This window comes from Prinia subflava, chromosome 10, assembly GCF_021018805.1.
Source record: "Prinia subflava isolate CZ2003 ecotype Zambia chromosome 10, Cam_Psub_1.2, whole genome shotgun sequence".
In the NCBI taxonomy this organism is placed as follows: Eukaryota; Metazoa; Chordata; class Aves; order Passeriformes; family Cisticolidae; genus Prinia; species Prinia subflava.
The window spans coordinates 27850570-27872518 of record NC_086256.1 but is presented as its reverse complement, the minus strand read 5'-3'; the positions used below and the strand labels follow the sequence as shown (position 1 = coordinate 27872518).

At 45.9% G+C, this 21949-nt stretch overlaps 1 protein-coding gene across 6 annotated transcripts in view; it reads right to left on the bottom strand.

Moving 5' to 3' along the window:
• Window positions 1–6671: 6671 nt before the first annotated feature.
• CEP350 (centrosomal protein 350) overlaps window positions 6672–21949 on the bottom strand; it is a 71273-nt gene continuing 55995 nt past the window's right edge. For all 6 annotated transcript variants that reach the window (XM_063406589.1, XM_063406591.1, XM_063406590.1 and 3 more), the window contains exons 34-38: window positions 19317–21373; window positions 18615–19016; window positions 18381–18527; window positions 17221–17343; window positions 6672–10701 (exon numbers count right to left, since the gene is read on the bottom strand). In XM_063406589.1, the coding sequence (XP_063262659.1) occupies window positions 10537–10701; window positions 17221–17343; window positions 18381–18527; window positions 18615–19016; window positions 19317–21373 (2894 nt within the window). In that variant the 3' untranslated portion in view covers window positions 6672–10536. The remainder of the gene's footprint in view (window positions 10702–17220; window positions 17344–18380; window positions 18528–18614; window positions 19017–19316; window positions 21374–21949) is intronic.

The following is a 21949-nucleotide window of genomic DNA, read 5'->3' as shown; positions in this document are numbered from 1 at the left end:
GGAGGAGGAGGAGTCATCGTCTCCGGAGGTGTTTTAAGGAAAGGGTGGATGTGGCATTGAGTACTGTCTGGTTGACAGAGTGGTGTTGGGTCACTGGCTGGACTCGATGATTTAGGATTTTTACAGCCTAAATAAACCTGCGATTCTGCAGTGGTGAAGGCAGCTGATTCAGCCCCAAAGCGCACATTGTGACCATCGTGGGCACCCCGAGGGCAGTGCCCTGGTCAGATGTCCTGACATCAGCGAGCATCACCGGGCACCACCTGGACCCCTTGTACCTGGACACCCTGTGGAAAGGGGACCCTGGAGACATCCCTGCCCTTTCCCCAACCCTGCCTGGCATCCCCAGCAAGGATATCCAGTGACACCCACAAAATCCTGCCTGGCATCCCCAGCAAGGATATCCAGTGACACCCACAAAATCCAGATCTACATCTAAAAAAAGCAGCCTTCTACCCCCAGTGGCCACTTCAATGCAATGTCTTCCAACTGAGAGTTAGATTAGGTATCAGAAAAAAAAAAATCTTCCCTGTGAGGGCGGTGAGGCCCTGGCACAGGTTGCTCAGAGAATTTGTGGATGTCCCATCCCTGGAAATGTTCAGGGCAAGGCTGGATGGAACTTGGAGCAACCCAGTCTAGTGGAAGGGTCGCCAGGATGATGGAACTAGACGTTCTTTAGGTCCTTTCCAGCGCAGACCATTGCAGGATTCTGTGATTCCACACTCGCGGCCAGGCCCAGCCGTGCCTTTGCTCACGCACACACACACGTCACCAGCTCCCAGACGGAAGGTGCCCGTTGCTCAGTGCCCCGGGGCAGCGCCAGACACTGCCGGGGTGGACACAGCCCCAAAATCCAGCCCTCCGCTCCCTCCGCAGCCCCTGAGGCCAGGGAACCTCTGGCACTGGGGATGCCCATGGCTGCTGAGGGCTGGTTGCTGGCTCTGTCCCAGGAAGGCCATTATCCATGCCCCACCTAGGCATTTTAGGCAGACTCGCCATGCTAGAAAAACAAGCCTGCCAGAGCCCAGGCTCGCCAGGGCAGCGGAGGGCAGGGGCTCCACACGGGGCACGGCTCCGAGAAACGACGGGGCTCCTGACACAGCCTGGCCGGGGGCACGGAGCATGGTGGACACAACCCGTGGGATTGCTCCCACCCATCTGCTGTGGGTCCAGGCTGATGGGAACGGGGCGAAGATGGTCTGCTCCAACCCTGTCAGCTGTAATTAAGTCTTTAAGGGATTATCACGCCTCGTTGTCTAACCAAGAGGGAGAGAGACACAGCCTAGCCTGTGCAGGGCTGCTCTGAAAGGTGGTCCCTCACTGCTGACAGAGACTTTGCCAGGACTTGTCCTCATCCAGCTGGTGATTAAAACACAAAAATCCCTATGTTCAGGGAAATCACCACCGTTATCTCACCCGTGGTTAAGGCCTTATTTTAAGGGCTCATCAGCTTGATTAGGTTATCAAGGCAAATGAGAGGTGCTCAGTATCAGTGTAACTGCCAGCATCCTCCCCATCCAGCTCATCCCTTCCTCCCAGGCAGCTCAAATTCCTGGAATCCTTTTTTAGATGCAAAAGCAGCACCTAACAGCAAGGCGGAGGGGCAAGAGCCCAGAGCCCGGGGCTGTGGCTCCTTTGGAGGTGAGCCATGCCATTGCTCATCCCCGGAGCCCTGGGGTGGGGATGCTTCTGCTTCCTGCTGCCCCGGGAACTACCCTACTGCCCAGCTGGCACGTCCCATCCACAAGGCTCCCCAGGTAATAGCCTCCCTCGGCGGCAGGGTGTGGAGTCTTCCAGGCACAGACTTGCCCCAAAATCCTTTTTTTCCTTTGAATGCTGCTGCAAAGCAAGAGATGAGGCTTTTCTTCCACCTCAGACTGGGAAGAGACATATTTTCATTGCAGAACACCCTGAGACAGGGCATGGGAAGCCAAAGATGAAGCAGACGCTTTGAAATAACCCTTTTAAAGTTGAATTTGAAAGCAACTAAGATGAAATAATAGCAACCAAGAAGCAGTAGAAGTCTGGGGAGGTTTTAGAAATGCCCTCCCAGCACTCTCTGCCTTTTTGTCCTCTCTGGCTGCCAGTGGAACCTGCAGGTAGCAAAACCAGGACACAGGTGCTGGGTGACACTGGATGCCCGGCTACTGAGCCCCAGCCAGCCCTAAAGCTCAGCTTTAGGCTCCCATGGCACTTTCAGGAACCTGCTTGTTTTCACAGCAAAGCCTTCAGCGCCTACCCTGCCATGCTTGACTTTGGGGAGAGCTGTGCTTCGCTCCATAGCAAGGCCATGAGTGAAGGATGACCATAGATATTCCTGTGCTGCACAGTCTCTGTGCAGCAGCCGAGCACTGCCTTTGGTTCATTAAGCTCAATCAGGTCTGAAATCTCCTTTCCCAGACTAACACTCAGCAGGAATCTCCTTGAAGGCAGTGAGGCGTGGGCAACATCAACAGGCTGAGAACCTCAAAGGCGGCCACAGTCTCACCAAAATGATTTAAGCCCTGCAGAACTTGCTTCGTGCACCCAAAATGGATAATTTTCAGACACAAAGCTACTCCAATCACCTCTGTGCTGGGTTAGAGAGGAGACAAGAGTGGTTGCATTTTCTGTGTTCAGCCCTTGAAGTGATGGAAAAGACTACATTTCAGAAAATGGAGAAAGGCTTTTATTGTCCATTTTTAAAAGCATCCATAACCTGTCCATAAAATGTTCAGAATGCCCAGGTAAGCAGACCCAGGACCTCCTCACCTCCCCTTAGTTGTGAAGGTTCAGGGCCACAGGGAGATCCTGAGATGGACTTTCTTCCTTGAAAATTAAAGAACACGTTCCTACCTAATTGTGTGATTCCAGGAACTGACTCCAAAGAAAACACGCAACCAATGCAAGACTCATGATACAATCACGGCAACCCCGTCACTGGCATTTCGGAGGCTGTTCAGAGAGGTTTGCATCCAACACCCCTGCAAGCACCTTGGAAATACCAGCTGCAGAGGAGGCTCAACAGCTTTCTTTTCTCCAGACTTGACAAGATGATGGGCTCATGGAAGCCCTCCTTGATCTGCAGCACAGCACCACTCAAAGTGTGGTCCTGCTGCAAATAAAAGAAAAACCTCAATTGCCTCAGAGAGCAAGGGAAAATTGTGCCACCTGCCATTCCAATCCAGGTGGCACTTCTTCCTTGGTGGCACAAGTCACACCTCAGCTGAGACATGGCTTCAGACAAGACCTTTGGCAGCATCTGTGCCACAGACCTGCCAGCTTTGCTGAGACAGGGAATAACACTTGGCGTGGATGTGAATCTCAACTACTTCCTACACTCTGCATTGGCTCTGCCAGGCTGACACCTCTGAAGACCAGGACAGCCTCCCGAAGCCCCCACTGGCAGCTGGGAATTGCTGACTCCATGAGACAGGCTTGGTCGGAAATCACTGATTTCTACCTTTCAAGCCCAACCAGCCTGTAATAACAAGAGGCACAAAAGCAAATCCGGGGTGCATTCTCAGGATGTGACGAATGTGTTCACGTAGTTTGTGTCTGCAGAGAGAATACAGCAGTACCAGCCTCCTGCTATTCACCCTCTGCTGATTCATCCCTGCTCCAAAGGACAGCGGCCATGCAGCCCTTGCTCTTTTCAGAAGAACCCAGGGAGACCAGCAGGAACTGGCACTGTCATTGGTGTGTCTGGGTAGGAAACATTTCACCTGCGAATTTCAGATCTACTAACAGTCATAAAAGATTACAATGACCCACGTTGCACAGAGCAGATGCTTTCCAGTCCAGCTCATGTTCCCAGCTTTAAGGAGCAGATTGGAGGAGGCCACACCGCCCAGATTTGCCACATCATTATTTGGCAGGTGGTTTAATTGCGGCACATGAAACTGGGAATACCACAGGGATGACAACGGAGCACTCCTCTCTTGCTCTGACAGTAGTCCTGCAACGTAAGCAAGGTCTCACCTGCCAAGGACTGCTGTGCCCAATCACAGGTTCACTGAGCAGTGCTGGCTCCATCAGTCCATGGAGTAACACAGCCAGACACAGACACTGGACCAGGCTCCTGGCTGAGCTCTTCAAGCCAAGCCATGAGCACATTTGGATTCCCTGCAGGCTCCTTTGTTTTGCTGGAATCAAATCAAATCCAATCTGTGATGCCCCCTAGAATTACTGTAACTTCCAGCTCCAGCAAATTCTCAGACAAAATCTGAGTCAGTCTAGACTTCATGCAAGGGAAGCCACTGGAAACCCACATAAGGAAGGGAACACAGCCCAAGGGACACAGCAGGTCTCGTACAGGTGGAGCAAAGGGCTGGAAAACTGGGGCCAAGAGAAACATTCAGAGCAGGAACAAACCACCTGCTCCAGGCCATCAGCACACCCGGCAGGCAAAAGAAGGTATCTATACTTAGAAGCCTCCTCTATACCCCTGAACTTGCCCAGCCATCACCCTCCTGAAGAGAGCTACTCTGTTCTCCTCCTTTTCCCCAAATTTCTGTAGGACCTTGATCAGGAGGAGGCAGGAAGGTGCAGGGCTGGGGCCACAGGTTTTGTATGCTCCAGTTTCCAGGTCTCACAGGGTGCCTTTCCCTCCCCCACAGGACCGACATCCCAGAGAGTGCCCTAGGCTTTCAAACTCCATTACATTTCATCTGCATTCCTGCTAGGCAGTGGCCCATGCTCCGGCTGGGTGCCAGCGGCTGGGCAGCCCCCCTCCTCTCCTTCCTGCACTCTGCAGAGCTGCTGGTGTTCAGCAGCTCCCATCCAGCTCCTTTTCTTCCCAGGGCTGTGTTAATGAGAGCCTGGACACTGCAGAAGCCCTTGTGCTAGGCAGGGCACAGGACACCTGGAGCAGAGTCAACATTTCAAGGGCTCCAGTGCTCTGCCAGGCATTTTAGCACGTGGCAAGGCTGCAGCTGGCACCACACCCCCAGGGAGGCACCTGGGAGTGGGCTGTACCTGAGAAGGGAGGCACCAAACAGTCCCACTCAATCCACAGTGCCATGGGAAGGCGGCTGCTGGCTGTTGCCCAACCCGGGAGTTTCACCAGCTCCACAGGTGAAACGGCTGTCAGAGGTAGCTGCACTCCGAGGGTTCTGGGAAGAGTTGCACAAACACCACGGGTAGAAAGTCAGTGACAAAGTGAAGCAACGTAGACTTGCAAATGAGGAAATGAGAGCCTTCATCACGCTGATTGCTGGGCATCCTGGGCAAGGACAGCAGGAGCAATGCAGCATTTGCTGCGTCACCCGCCGGAGCGCCTTGGCGGCATTCCCACCGCTTGAGCCGTTTTTAAAGGAAGCCTCTTCTTCAGCCGGAGAAGCACAGATCAGGTTTTTTTTTTCAACGTGAAATGCACTTTGAGCTCCTTCCAGGGATGGATGCAAGTAGACAATTTCCAAAAATACAGGACTCGTGCAGTAAAATCGCTGTGGGGCGAGGAAAGGCACGGCACGGGTGCTCTCCTGCTGCTCACTAATGAGGACACAGAGGCTGCAGCACCACTTTGGCTCAGCCCCTCGGACAGCCAAGGACCCACCACTGCGTTTGGCCGGTTCAGCCGCTGAGCTCAGAGGGCTGTGACGTCCTCCTGTCTGTCTGAGGGCTGTGATGGTGCCTGAGGGCTGTGATGGTGTTCCCAGCACACTCTGCTGAGGACCAGTCCTACGGCACACCGGCACTGCAGCAGAGCTGCTTCCATAATGGAAGCCTGAATGCAGCAAGTCCTCCTCCAGGATGAGGTACCTCTGCTAAGGAAAAGCAAAAAACAAATAATGCAATGGTTTAGTTTACTCAGGTTCCCCCCATTTAATGCAAACAGCCCTCCCAGGCAAGGGAGGAGTTGAGTCACAGTGTCCTCCAAGCTGGAAAGACCAATGCTGGGTTTTGTCCAGGGTCTGCAGTAAATGGAAAGCAAAGCCTTTTCTACTGGGCTGTACATTAATAAAAAGGCACCAAAACACAGCAGAGGTACTGGAGCAGGAGTGGCCACAGGCACTGAGGAGGCACCTGTGCCCCCTGGCTCACACCTTCACGCTGCCACTCCCTCACCACGTGCTCACATCTGTGGTTTGGCACTGCAAGTGCTGTGCTGTCCTCTTACAGAGCTCATGTGTTAAAGTGATTTGGGTTTTTTTGTCCTGGAAAGAAAACAGCAAAGGTTTAGAAAGGTTCCACCAATACATGAAGTTTCCAGGGAGCAATGTTTGCCCCTTGGTGAGGAAGGGATTGGTGCTGCCAACAGCAGCTCTACAGAGCTGCACCAATTTAGGAGCCTAATTGAGGGATATAAAACAAAGACTGAGGTTCTGAAGAATTTAATTCCAAAACTGTTGTTTAACATAAAAATGTTTTAAACCATCAGTTTTTAAAACGTATTTTAAATAAATACGTGCAAGGAGTAATTCTTCTCCCACAGTGAACTCCTGCAATGATTGCTCAATGCTATTTTCTGGTGTTATCAACAGTCAGCTTTAACAATAAGGAAATTCTAATAAAGTTATGATTATAATTAAGGCAACTCTAATGGGATTTTGTAGACTCTGATTGGCATCCCAAGTACAGCATCACACAGAAAGAGGAATGTACAAGGGACAAATCCCCAGGACACCATCAGAATTAGCAACTGCTTGGGTAATTAGAAAGCTCCATTTTATAAAAACTAGGAAACAAGATTAATTTATAAATCAGTTTATTTACAGATTTTGTTCTCTTAAAGTACATTTCAGTACCAAAGATATTTACAATGGTTTACACAGGGAACACCCTGGTTATTTTACAATTCTTAATTACAAAAAAACCTCCCCAACCCCTCCACATCCTTGGGTCTGTCTACTGTGCAAAGCTGCTGTGGATGTGAACATGAGCTGAAACTGGCCCAAACCCCAGGTCACCAGGTTATTTACACATACACAGTAAACGGGTTTCTTTTCAGCATCTCCACAACACAGTACACAGGGAGACCAAGCCTCCCAAAAGGCGGCTTTGCAAATGTGTATCAAAAGGCTCTGCAAAATCAAGGAAAAAAGAACCCTAGTAAATGCAGGTTAATTACAGTATTTCTTTTTCATCTGTATATAATTTTGCATTTAACACTTAAATTACAAATAAGTTCAATAGTTTGATTTTCTCCATTTTAGTTCGTTTGTAAACACTTCAGATGCACTAAATACCTTGTAAGATTCAACTGCTTGTCTGCTGAAAAGTACTTTGTTTTCCTAATATTCTTAAGGTAGCAAAGAGATATGAAAGTTGGAACTACACACAGTTCCTCGCAGGATAGTCACTTAAAAGGTCTCTGTCACTGTGCTACTGAAGGTCTTCTGCAGGTACACACTTATTCAAGTATTGCAAAAAGCTAAGGCCACTTTTTCAAGAAAGGAAAAGGAACAAGATGGGATTTTTCAATCCCTCATTCCACCTTGTGAGCAACGAGCCTTCTCTGAAAGGCAGAACTACTGATATTCCAGGGCTCAGCTCACAGAGCATCCTGCTGTTAGAGAGGTACTTGCACTGTGTTCCCACAAGCCTGGGCTTTCCCACCTGGCTCTCAGATCCTTCCAAAGATGGAACAGCATGTCCCCAGTGATGATGGCCGCTGCCCCAAACAGCTCACAGGTCTCAGCAAAACATCCCAGCCTTGAATCTTCTTATGTGGTTGCACTGAGATAACCAGGACGCAGAAATATCATGTTGTTTGGGAGAGAAGCAGAGAATTCAGCCTCTTTGTGGGAGCCCAGGCTTCCCCATATCTCCTCACTAGCAGCCCGACCCAGCCTGACACTTGCTTCACCGCAGTAATCATCAGTCCACAAGTACTCAACCCACTTGAGGTTTTGAACATGCACTCAACTCAAAGCAACTCAACACACAAGAGGTATTGCGAAGGTAATTCACGTACGTTCACGTTGTTTTAGGGTTATGCTCCTAGCAAGAATTGCTACCAAAAAAAATCAGTGATGCCTGCAAAGGAACAAAGCCATTACTTAGACACAGCTTCCTTCTGTCCAACACCTGTTAAAAATAGTTAGTGCTTCTGTGGAGGGTACTGCAGTCAAAATATGACAGGCACACAATCTCCAATGGATCCCCATACCCTGTCAGGCCCGACTGCACAACCTCCTCCCTCCTGCTGGACAGAGCAGAAACACCCCATGAGCCCCTCAGAAGAGCAAGAAGCCCTGGGGATGCAGGACAACCTCAGCACAGGCCAGGGTATCTAGGGAACAGAACCTAAGCTGATGCTCTAGGTACAAACCAACTCTGCAGGTTTCTGTCCTCCTTCCATAATTGGTACCTATAAAAATAGCAATCCTTGCTATTGAAAGAGATACACCCAGTAAAGGGAATCTGAGGCGGTGACCCATCAGTCACACCATGCTGGTTAAATCTAGCAGCTTTAGTTTGCTTCTGTCTTAAGCATCCAAGGGTTTCCTGGTTCAGCATCATGACATTTTACATGAACAAATGAATTGCTTGACAAAAAAAAGCTGAGCAGTGCTCCACCAAGACCACCTGACTTCCAGCCAGCCAGAAGGGCCACTACTGCGGGACAGACATGCATACCCCCACTGGGGATGTCCCTATCCACCATTACCTCCTCCTTGTTCTTTCACTCACAGAGCTCCCATGAATATGGCTCACCACTAACTCACAAGTGAGGTGCTGGCAAGACTACATCTGAGAATCTGCATGGACTTCTGGCAAATCCAACATTTCCCAGTGCTGTCCCTGAAGAATTACCAGCTATGCGTCATTGTGCAAAATGCAAATATTCCAATGATAGCTTTCAAAAAATCCCAAACAATAAACAACCCAAGGGAAAAAAAAAAGGTGGAAAAGAGAAACCAAACTGGAGCAGTAGCAGAGGTATGAACCAAGCAGATGAATGAAACAGTTGAGATCTCCCCGCCACGCCTATTGTGGGCTGCAGCATCTTTGGGGCACCTCTAAGGGCTTCAACATTTCTGTCTACACTCCAGTGCCTGGAGAATCTGACTCTCCTCTGGGTCTTGTCCCAGGTTAGCAAACAAGGACATCCACTATTAAGGCATCAATGTTCGACCCCAGATCATCCGTGTTCCTCCAAGAAAAACAAAAGAACAGGAAGAACAGGTCAGGAACCAGCACTGAGCAGAATAACACTGCAGATGAATCCAGCACCAAATCAACCACGTAACATGGTGCAGAAGTTCTGGGAAAGGAAGGGAATAGAAAGAGCTGGGAATTTTCATGTGATTTTTCAGCTCAGCTCCCTCAACTCTCCATTGTGTCCAAACCAGATGTTTCAGTTTTCAAGCTCCACTCCTAGACCTGTCTTTGTACCCCACCCTTGGTCACTGAGGTTTGGTTCTTCCTGCCTTCACTCTGCTCTATCTGCCTCATGAAGCTGGAGGTTTTGTGCAAAGAATATGGTGCTCGGGAAGTTTCCAAACCAGATGCTCTCTCAAGTTCGTCTGTCTCAAAACACAAGACAGTGCAGCCAACTGCACAGGACACTCTCCTGTAATCCACTTAATAAATTATCTGAAAATAAATAAAAAACCCACAAGCACAAAACATGCAGACAGTCAAGCACCAGACACCGCTTTCTTTGGTGAATACACTCTGTTCTCTAAATTGTTCAAGTAACAGCTTCTCCAATTCATTAGGTGACAGTAAGGGAGAAAGCTGAGGGATTGAAGGCCAAATTTTTGTGAGGAAATATTTTCCACTCCTGCATGTCTCGTGCCTGAAAAAATCCTGAGTATCCATTATCTGGGAGCAGCTGGTGCTCCAGGAAGAGAAGTGCTACACGGTAGGAGGAAAGTTGTCCACGGGCTCATCTTTCACGCTTGACATTAGGCAGGCTTTATCTTGCTCCGCCTCGGAGCAAAGCAGCAAGAATTCTTTACTTGTAGGCAGGAAGCCACATCATCTAATTCCCCTGGACTGGGCTGGCACCATGCTCAGTACCACATCACAGAAGAAAGATGAAAACCAGCTTCACAAGAAGTGAATTAAATAGGCTCTGAAGCAGAAGAAACTGATGCACATTGTTAGGGCTGCAGGAGAAGATGTGTTAAGATTATAACACTGTTCAGTATGGTAAGTCTCTGTTGTGACCAAAACCTGACCAAACTGTTGCTTCTCCAAATGACTCACATTTCTAAGGACAAGTTGAGTACTGATGGCTGACCACCATTCCAGCGAAACAGCCAATATCCCAACTTAACCCAACCCTTTCAGGGAACAAACCGAACATGCCAAAGCCCCAGGCCAGGGCCCTGGGCAGCTGCTGACAGTTATGTGACATAACTGCGTTGGCACATGGACAGTCTTGAGCACTCCTCAAAGCAGCCTCAAGTGAGGGATCAGCTCATTCCAAACAATAAATCTGGTGCGAGGTCTTGGCAGCCAGTTCAGGTTCTTTTCATCCCATCTGAACTGCCTGGGAACCCCACGCGTGGAAGTCCAGCCGCAGCACGTGCAGGGAGGAGAGCAGGAGCCAGAGAGGCCTGTGACTCCGTGGTTGGCAGCTCTGAGCTCACTTCAGCACTGTCAGACAAGCAGCAGCCTCCGCTGTTTCTCGTTTATCTGGTTCAGTACATCAACAGTGTCTCTGATTAAGGCCTCGAAGATCCCATCTGCCAGCTGCATCTTTACACACAGCTCATCCTCGTCATAGTTCACCCACTGCGCTTCTTCCTCATGGAGTTCCTGCACCTTGGAGGGTAGAAAGGCAATACAAACATTACAATTCTGTTGCTTTAAAATAATATTGCCTGCAAAGTTCCAGAAACAGTCCAAAGCAGAGTGTATCTGCCAACAATATATCTGTCTTTGTAAGAGATTACAGGAAACGCTTGGAATAGCAAAACGAACACAGCTCTGTTTGAACCAGGCTATTTCACTGTATGAATGTTTTCTACTTTTCACTGTAGGGCCTTAAAAGAGACTTTGGAGGCTTTCATATTCCTGCACAAGTTTTTCACTTGAAAGGACTCAGCTAATGGGATATTCTTGGCCAACAGCAGAAGCTTTATCAATTAATTAGTCCCTAATTATGTTTTTGCAAGAAGCTGATTCCATGAGGCTTAGACTGGTAAGAAATAATGGAAAGGCCTTGAACAGGGGAAGGGGAAAAAGAAAAGATTTCACTGCAGTTCAGTTTATAATATAATAAGAAAACTTTAGGGACTTAGTTGTTTAGGGAAACAACTAACTTCCAATTCTTCCGCACAGGAAGACAAAATGCTTGCATGTGTTACAAGACAGAATTACAACTCATCTGCACAGAACACTCCACGCTTCACTGGATTTGACAGCATTACTACAAATGGAATTTTGTACCAGTGTATTCAAAGAGTACTGATTTCCTTCTATTACTAAATTGTTGACAAAGAAAATCCTCTTTTACTGTTCACTGACAAAGAGGTGGTTTAGTATCAGACCGAAATATTTAATTTCATTCAGCAAATCAAGTCTTATTGAGAGTCTCTCCAAACTGGATGTCTTCAATTACACTTATTAAAAATTTGTCTTACTGACCATTTTGGTATTACAGATAAACCTTAACACAGCTCAAGCTTTTTAGAGAAGAAGGAATGAGTGCCAACATCACTCATGTTTAAAATGACAAAGAAACCCTATTGGAAGCTCTGCCTCTGCTCAGCTTCAGCAGAAACGTCCTTTGCCCATAGATCTTACACTCTGAACTCAAAATACATTTACAGTGTACAAGTGGGGCAGACACCTACACACTGCCAAATTAAGGTTAAACATACTGAAAAATCCACTAATCCAGCATGAGTATGTAACAGTGCTGTTTTCTGAGACAGAACATGAACTATAGCCCCAACACAGTCTCTTCCCTTTGCCTGAAGCTAAACCTCCCAGAAACGGGTCTGTTTTGAAGCTGACAGCTGCTGTGGCACAATGATGATTCAATAACCCCAGCACAGTGTGAAGCCCAAGAAAAGGCTGCTATGGGAACCCCAGGGAACTGGCACTGCTGCAGGGTTTGCAGCCATTCATAAGGCCCTGGTTAGACACGGGGCTTCAGGCTGACAGCTCCTTTCTCCCCCTCTTAAGAGAGCTTGGGGAGAGGGGCAGGGATCTCCTGCAAACAGCTTTGGAAGAGTCACGCTGCCTGCTCACAGATCTGTGCTGCCACTGCAAGCACCTCTTTCCCACGCAGCTGTCAAGGACCAGGCAGTAATGGCTTCATTAGGCTTGTTACTAATAAGGAAGGAGCAACATTTGCAATCAAACTGTGAAGAATGCTGTAGGTGAAAATAATTTAAATGGAAGGCTAACAAGTGGTAGATAATTGGGTGTGGGTTTGTGTGGGGATGAATGTCTGAAAGAGACTCACAGAAATGTGCTGCCTGCAACCTGTATGTGCTGGTTGTAAATTCTGATAAAGTGAACAGCAGCATGTCCCAAGTCCTCCCATCAATAAAGAGGCATAAGATAGAAGCAGCAATTTGCAGACTGATCAGGTGTTATGTGTCTGCATCATAGACTATTTGAATAAAGAAAAAGAGATTGGGGTCATGAAAAGAAGAGGTGATGCTGAAAAAGGATTCCCTAAAAGCAGAAGTTATTTGGGAAAAAAAGGGGGCTCAAAGGGAGAAAGTGAAGGTGGCTGCTGCACGAAAGATCCAGGAAATGGGGGAAGATCCCAAAGATGAAGGAAGTGGGTGGAGAAAAATGCCAGGGGATGCTGAGGGACCTGGACTGATGACATCCAAGGCTGGTGACCTGGAGCTGCACCTCAGTGACTGATGGGATTTTCTGCCTGACCCTCCCAGGCCAGCAGTGACTCCACTGCTGAAAAGTGAAGTCAAGGCTTAGTGAAGGTAACACTGGGGGTGGGGGAAGCGAGTGAGTAAAATAATCAAGCAGGTTAAAAGATCTGATCTCACTGGCCTTGAACAAACCCCAGATCCACACTAAGGTGCTGTTTATTCTGTCTCCCTGACAACTGTGTGATGAGACAAGTTCTTTACTGTGCTCTAGCAGCAAAAAGAGATACATGGGATAAAGAAGTAAAAGTAAACAAGAGAGGAAAAGGTACTTGATCCAGGCAGAGAAAAGGCTGGATGTTTAATAGCACCAGAAAGAAAAACAGTATCAATGATTAATTTTCTCTTGCCTGTACCATTCCCCCTGTCTCAGAGGCAGAGTGCACAATTTCCTTTGGCATTAGGAGGACTTCCTCAAGCATACTTTTGCAAAACTGCGAGAATGTGCAATTTGCAGCTGCAGGCAAGTCTTGTTTATAGTGCATTCAGAACACGTGTGGAAACTGCTGTGCTGCTTTGCAGCCCTGGCTGCACCATCTGAGCTGAGGCAGTTGCAACTCCTTTGTCTGGGAAAGGTTTGATCCATTTGTTGTGTTACCACAAACTGCTCCTAAGTAATTGAGACAATTTCTTTAATGTTTGACAACTATCATGGCTTGCATGGAAATGGGCTTTGCTTGTCTTCAGTACTTTGCACTTTCTCATGACAAAAGTAAAACTTCATATATTTGATACCAGGAGGCAAGATCTCTATACTTTCATTGGGTAAAGTCAGGAAAACTACAGTTTTAATGAAACTGAATTCTGTCCTACAGAAAAAGATAAATAGTGATGAAATGCAGAAGGCTGTGTGGTATATTTTTCTCTGTGCCTTTTTGGGTTTTTTTTGCAAGCACACCTTTTAGTAAAAAAAAAATTGAAGAAGGGGGGCATGCACACAGAAGAAAAAACAGGAGATAACATGGTCACATGATCCTGCTGGCCATCTAATAAATGTCACAGCACCTAAAAAACCCCACATAAAGTAATACAATCAGAAGGAACTTTGGAGAGTGACTTAGCATGTTTTGATTTCTTGAGATTCCTGTTCAAATACATGAATATCTCTAAAACAAACTACATTTAAGGAGTCAGTGGACTATTTGGGAGACTGAAAAGAATAAGCATCCAGATATAAAGTAGTGTCTTGGAAGAAGGCCAGCAGGGGGAAGGCAGGCAGGTGCATTCTCGCAGCCCTTTGCTCTCAGAGTGCCTGGAAACCTTAAGACACAGCATACAAACAGCCTTTCAGTCTCTTCTTACTGTGCACTCCCTTGGGTTTAGACCTGGGGTGCCGCAGCAGTGGCACCTCGAGCTTTCCAATTAAGCCAGCTCGGTAGGAACAGCCCTGCTTTGTTGCAGAGTTTCTGCACAGAGAGAAACATTTTGGCTGTTAAATCAACAGGTCAGAAGATCAAGCACTTTTCAGCACTCTGCTGGCAGGCCTCTCAGGTGTGAAAACCAAACACATAGGTTTGGCAGCATCATGTGAGCTCTTTCTCAAGCTCCAGATAAAAGAGAAGGGGGCTGGCAGGGAAAGCAATGGCAGAGTTTGTTCTAGCCCCATGCAAACAGATCAGCACAGAGGGTTTTGGCTGAAAACCCAATTGGAAAAAAAAGGAGTGGAAACAACCTATTGTCAGCACCTGAACTTAAATAAGGAGATAAGAGGGTTCTTGGTGTAGTTTAAAAACAGGTTTTGAAAGATACTGGCAGCCCTGATGTACCAAAATGTACATTTGACATGCTCCACAGAGCACAGACAGCACACATGTGAGAAAAGAAGAACACCAAGGGACAAGAAGATAAGAAAGCAAACATTTAGATATTCCTTTAACTTGATTTTAAACAAAATAGCTTTTCATAAATGTGAATCTCTTGTACTTGTTTACTGAAAGCCAAGATTTGCTGTAAATGTTAGTAACTGGAGTGAATATCCAGCAGATAAGAGGGATCCCTGAAGAATCCCAATAAAAATCCTTTCTGAGGACAGAGGTGTCTGATTGAAGACAAAAAGAATTCTGCAAAAAGGAGAAGAGGAAGATGTTCTTTTGTCACTGGCACTGAAACATGACTCACCACATTGGTGTCAATGCTGGGAAAGCACAGACTGAAGTGAAAATGCAACTAGAGGTGCAGCAATTGGAAGAAGCAGCAAAGCTGAAGCAGAGCAAGAAGGCAAAGCATTAATCCATCCCGTTCTCCCCTTAGTTCCCAGCAGCTGTGACACCAGCTCACAGGTCCCAGTGTCACTGGGATCACCAGTGCTGCTTCTCCTGCTGTGCCCCTTCCCCACAGGAATGAACCTTCCACTGGGAATAGGGTTTAATGTGATAAACCCAGAATGGTGCATCCAGGTATAATCAGGGAGAGAATAAGTTCAGTAAAACAGCCTGGCATTTGTTTCTGTGCCTACAGAAGAAGTAGAAGTCACCCCCAGCTCGTGGGTCAGACAGTACTGGACAGTCAGGTGTGTTCAATCTTCTCAATATCACTAAAATACACAGTTGTCTCAACAGAAAACTGTGAAGGAATGTTTTCATTTTAAGGTTGACTTATAGTGGAAATGAAGAAACTGTGCTCGAAGTTTAAATGCAAGTAACAGATGCCTAAGAATGTTCATCTCTGCTTTAAAAAGATCATGTTTTGTTTTAACAATCATTGTCTTTACAAGCATCAAAAGAATGTGGAGAATCAATCAGCTCGTGTGTGTACTCACATGACATCCCCTACGCACTGCAGTGGTGTACACTGGCTACATCTTTACAAAAACTGGAACTAAGTATTTTGAATTGTGATTTTCAAAGATGATTCTACACCACATAAACCTAGAAAAACCACCTCATCTTCTTTCAGGAAATTGCTCTCTTGTACTACTTGAACACACTTCCAACAAAATGTGGAGAATCCTAAAACCGGCCTCTCATTTTAGGGCTATCCCATGAGCTACTGGGGATAGGCAGCAGGTCTTGCACCTGTATATCCTCTTCTGGCCTTGGATCTGTGTTGCCACAGAACTCATGACCTTAGGCTGGAGCTGACTAGGAGACAGAGAAAGCTGTCCAGGTACTTCATGCTTCCCAGAGATTTTAATAAAATAAGGCAAGAGAAACTGAACATTATCTCCCCTTAGGTTTTCAGTTAAAAGTTCCTCTGACAGTGCCTCACATCACAATATGAATTCGTAAGAAATGCCCCTGAGACTGCCTTATTCCTAAGGCATGGCGTGCTGCAGCCTTCACTGAGTTATTCCCAGTCTTCAGCCAAAGTCTTATTATGATATTCTCGTGAGAACAAAATAAAATTAAACACATTATTTATTAGGCCAAAGTTGTCAAAGCTCCATTAATCTTTGCTGTGTGGGTCTGCATGTAAATCACAGACTGGATTGCCTGAACTTCAAACCTCACCTGAAGCACTCTGCACGCTTTCAACTGGAATAAATTTTTCCAGTCAGGAATCTTTCTTTCTAGCTATGCAGCAAAAAAATTAGGAAGCTGGTACACATGCATAACAGCTGTAATATTAGTTCCCTTGGGGATCTAAACATAGAACATTTTAGTGCACGCTTTAACAACCTCTACATCCCAGAATCCAGTGTATCAGGATGTACTGGGATCTATAAATAGATATTCTATTTACATGTAATTAAACTATATGTAAAATACAGTTTTACATATATAAATAGATATTCCATAAATAGATATTCTATTTACATATAGTTAAACCCCTGTGTTGGAAACCCTCCAGTGATGGGCACTTAAAGGCCCACAGGATCCACGACTCCAAATTACTTGTATGTGCTTGTTGTGTGGAATCAATTCCAGGTGTAATTAAGTGAAGCACACTGTTAATGACAACTCATATTCCCAAGCAGAACCTTCACTATCATTACAGCCAATAAAGGTGTTAATCATCTTAGCAATACAAGCCAACAAAGTAACTTTCAGAAACTATACACAGCCAAACATGCTCCATCTTAGGCAGCTTTAACACCACCCCAGTGGCAGTTGCATTCACTAGTTTAATTACATTCTCTGTATCACTGTCTCAAATTAATTAATATTACTTCAAAATAAAAACATTTTAAATTAAGGTAAGAGGAAAAACATTATTCCTTTCTCAAAGAAAAAGTTTACTCTCAGTCAAATATTTCAGTGTTTCTTTCCGGAAATTCCTGCTTTAAACTTTTTGTGAGTGAGTGAATTTATACTGCTGTCAAATGAGTAGGCAGAATTAAGTCACCTTCCCTCACTGGCACTGGACTTCTGACATGTACCTCATGTACAGTTTGTATTTTTTAAAGAGCATGACTGAATACTGAAAATACACTCCTATGCCACACTTCAGTCTGGTGGACGGTATCTGACACGACTGCTTATTTTCTTCCACTTACCAGTATGTGATCCACCCGGTCTCGTTTCTTCCGCCCAAATTTCATCATCTTCTGCCAGTCTGTTTTGTGATTAGGCTCTTTCCTCAGGCTGAACAACTTCAGTACTTCAGCTGCAATGAAGTTCTACAGAACAGTAAAGGTGAGACTTATTACATTTGAGCTAAGAAATTAAAGCTGTGCACAAAGCAGCTCCCCTAAAAAGTCACACTATGGAATTCACATCAGCTGGCAGGACAGTTATTAAACCCAGAAGTGGGGAGGGAAAAACAAGACACCCACTGCTGCAGCAGCCTTGAGAACAGACACTTTCAACACTACACAAACAGCAGATTCTGACAATTTATTTTATGGGAAAATATTAAAGAAAAGCACAGTGGGAATTTGGTGTCCTTGTCCCGTGTCCCTGCTGTCCCCAGCCACATGCTTTTGAAAGTCTTCTCAACTATCAGAGTGATTTAGATACTATTTCTTTTTTAATTTGCTTTTCTGGACAGTTAACAGGCTGTATCTTCAGCAGGTTAATCAAAATTTAGTCAACCTCCTCAATTTCAGAAGAAACAGTGCAGGTGGAAGTTTTCATTTGTGTCCTGATGAGCCATATGGAAGGTTCCTTGTGCAGGGCTTTAAGGGAGACAATTTTGTCCTTCCTTGAGCGCTACCACCAATAACATGGAGGCCTCCCCTGGTTTGTCAAATACAAAAATGCCCTCACTAGTCAAATTTTGGGTTCCTCTGGGCAACTCCTGCTGTCCTCACTGGGGCTGGCATAGGTGTGTATGTGTCTGAGTGAAAAATCTAGCTCATCCCATTTGGCCCTACCCTACTGTTGGATCCATTCCAATTTAGCCATACAGAGCTCCACAGAAATCTGCTACAGCAGCAGGCTGTCAGCATACCAATTTTATAAGATCAAGGTCATCCTGGCAGTTCTGCACAGAGGACTGAGGTTTAAAAACAACCAGGAGCAGTCATAAGGACAGGGAGGCCAATCTGTTGAGTAAAAAAAAACCATCTGACATATTTTCCATCAGGTTGGTAATCTTTCTTTTCTCAACTCATCTCTTGCTGGATACACCTCTTATGACCTTCTAACACTCAGCTAAATGCCAGTTCAATGTTTTTCATCTTACTTTCCCTGCTCAACAAAGATTTCTTCCTACCTTGATTTCATCCAGATCATTTGGATCTTTGACTCGGCGAAAATAAGCAGATGCGATCCTACACGGTTTCATCCAAATGGGCTGATTCAGATTAGGATCCTCAGCAAAGATTTCCCCAAAGATCTCCCTTGTTAAATCAAATACCACCTGAAAAAAGGAAGAAGTAGAAGTTAGGGCTTATTTTGTCCATGATAAACTTTCAAAGGGCAAGACCAAAATGTCTGAAGACCATACCTTTCTATAAACCTGCTTGTTTATGGTGTCTGTGTCCTGCTCTTGGAGGGTACCACCAAGATCTGCTTTAAGGCTGCAGCTCTGAAGATCGTGACCCAGCTCTTTCAGTTTCCAGAGTTCCTCAGCTGCTGCATGCACCATCCCTTCCACCTCCACCGCGGTGTGAGGCACCGCCAGAGCCTCCTCGCTCGGCTTCGCGGGCACTTTCTGCGGCTCTGCCTGGGGCAGCACTGCTGGCTCCTCGGCTTGCTTCTGCTGCTGCCTACGGGAACTCAGGCCATAGTCCTCATCAAACCAGTCTTGATCATCTCCCAGCACACTCAGGAACTCCCGGTTGAGCTCCAGCTCTGCCAGTCTCTTGGCAAGCTCCTCCTGGCCACTGGCACCGAACACAGGACTCTCCTGCAAATCAAGAGGCACAGAGTAAATGTGAAAGTGGTGTCACACTGTTGTCTCACTCAGCTTACATTTTTAAATGCTTTACTGATATAGTTGGCAGTAGATGGCTACCAAAACAAGCGATGCACTCATACACAAAAATGTATGAGACACTTACAGAACCTACAGATAATCTCCACATCATCCAACAGAACTTGGGAGAAAAACTGGTGCCACACCACATTCCTGATTCAGTCATCCCCAGTCAAAGGCACAATCAACTCAAATCAAAATCAAAATCAGTGCAAGATGTATGCTACTCACTGGTCTGGGACACATGTCTGGAGAGGAAAGCTCTTCTCTGTCATCTTCCAAATCAGAACTTAGGAAGAAGTTATTCAGTCCGTCTGGAATCTGCTTTTCAACCCGCTGGGGTGAGGCAGCAGCTTCCTCCTTCACATCACAGAGCTCCTGGTTGCTGAGCTGGATTTTCTCATTCTTGATCTTCTTTATTTGCTGTAACTGATTGACTGTGTCTTTCACAAAATCTCTTAGTAGACTGTCTGTCAGCAAACTGACCTTTTCCAGCTGGTCTTTTGACTTTTCTTCATCTCTAAGAGGCAGGCTGAGCTGTGCTTCTAACTGGTTCTTTTCTTTTGTCAGCAAATCCAGCAGTGGAGTTGCAGGCTTCTCCACGATGCCAGGAGAGAGATCATCCAACTTTTCAGCACATTCCTCTCCCAGTGTCTTCTGCCTCTCCAGTTTTTCAGAAAGGAAATCTGACATGTCATCCAACTGAACAGCAGAAATCTCATCCACAACACTAGAAGTGAGAGGAGTGTGGCTGGCATCCTCTTTTATAGCATCCTTCAGGTAATCTACCACTGACTGTTCTTGGGCAAATGAACCAGTAGCTACAGAAATACCTTTTATGCTGTTTGCTTTAGATGACAACTCCTCATCAACCCTGTCTTTAGCTGAGGCTTCTGAAACAGCTCTGTCCACAGGAGCTTTATCCTGGGAATAGTTCTCTGTTGCATTTCTGCTCTGGCTTTCAGCTTCTTTGCCAGGTTTGGAACTTTCTTTACTTTTCTGCTCAGCTTTGTGTTGTTTCTCCAGCCTATCATCAAAGAATGAGTCTTCATCATCCTTATTTGTGTCTAAATGGCTATCAATACTTTCTGTAATGTGGGAGATTTTTTGAGGAGGAGCAAAAATACCATGCTTTTCTCTGCAATCAAAATATTTAATATCCTCATAAGTTCCATTATTGTTCCCTTCAGGTTTATCCAACTCCACGCCAGCCCAAAACCCTTTGGCGAATTTAGTCAGCCCTTTGAACCGCAGTGTTCCAGGCTGCACTTTACTCACAAGTACTCTATCTCCAATGTTGAAATTGGACAAACTATCAGTTTCTTCTGTGACTGAAGCCGAGGCCCACAGCGGTGAACAAGCAGGAGGCTGTTCTTGCTCCACATCTCTGCGTTCAGTATTTTTCACAAGTTCTGTTGGGGACTGAAGCTCCAGCAGCCTCTCTGAGTGCACGCTGCCAGAGAGAGACCTGTCACTGAGGTACTCGCTGATTTCGCCATCGCTGCCCAGGCTGGTGGACCTGCTTCGGCTGCCCTGGCTGTGCTGGGACTGCTCCGGCAGGGACACCCCGGTGGCAGAGAGCAGGGATCCCTCAAAGTCGTTTTTGTAGCGTTCCCCAGACAGCGTTTCTTCAGCTGAAGCTTGTTTTCTGGAAGAGGATCCTTCAAAGTCTTCAAGGTACGATGGCTCTTTCTCACTCAAGAGCTGTTCTGAAAGCAGATTACCTTTTTCTTCTGCAGATCTGCTGAGTTTGTGAGAAGTCTCCTCTATGCTTGGGCCACTCACAGCATCTTTATTTGACTGTCTCTGTTCTAAGATTTCTTCTGTATCATGAAGACTTCCCACAGCTACATCTAGCAGTTCCTTCTGAGACTGTTTGTTTTCAGAGCAGCGATCCAGTGAACTCTCCTGTCCTTCATCTAACGTCAGCAGGACATCAGAACTCTCCAAAGGCTTAACATCAGCACCTCCACTCTCATATTCCTCTGACTTTACGTATTCCAGGTCTTCTGAAATCTCAGATTTATGGCTAATGGTAGGACTAACACTGGATGCATTTACCACTTTGTTCACTGACTCAAGGGATGTCCTGCTAATGTCTTTCATATCTTTGAGAGGAGCTGAAGAGGGGACATTATCTGAGGAATCACCAGATGCTGCTCTGGAACTCTTTGTTAACACTACAGCCAAGGAAGCTGTTCCAGAAGGTTCTCCTGCAGGGACACCTGTCACAGCCACCTTCTTGTTGTGCACAGACACTGATCTCTCGGCTCTTGATGACACAGCATCTTAAAGGACAATAAAAAGTGCATTTCAGAAGACAGTATAACCCACATTGTTTTACTGCAAACTGCAATTACAGGCAACTAAATTGTTATCAACGCTTCTACATTAAAAGCAGATACAAACTGGTGCCTCGGAAACATATACTTTTGTCTGTCCTATGAACATGATCAACTTCCATTCAGTTCCAGGGTTATAAAGCTTTCTTTCTACTTCTGTCTCTTTAATCAGTATCCCAAGGTAAAGATTCAGTTATTTGTCTGAAAGCCACAAATACAATGAAGAGCAGAACAAGAGATAATGAGATAATCATCAACAGCAAAACAGTGAAAAGTAGCTGAACTCAAGTGGTAAAGGAACAAGAAACAAAAGACAGTAAAAAGGTTTTCATTTAATTATGGTTTCATATAAACCACAGAAAGAGTTAACTAAATACTGAATACACAGGGTATTCTGCAAAGGCAGAATCCTGCTAAATAAAACTGCAAAAAATACAGCTCCATCACTATCATTTTATGAAGTCTCCATCCTCTCTTAAGATCTCTTCATGAATCAAGAAGGAAAATGTTCAAGAATTTTAA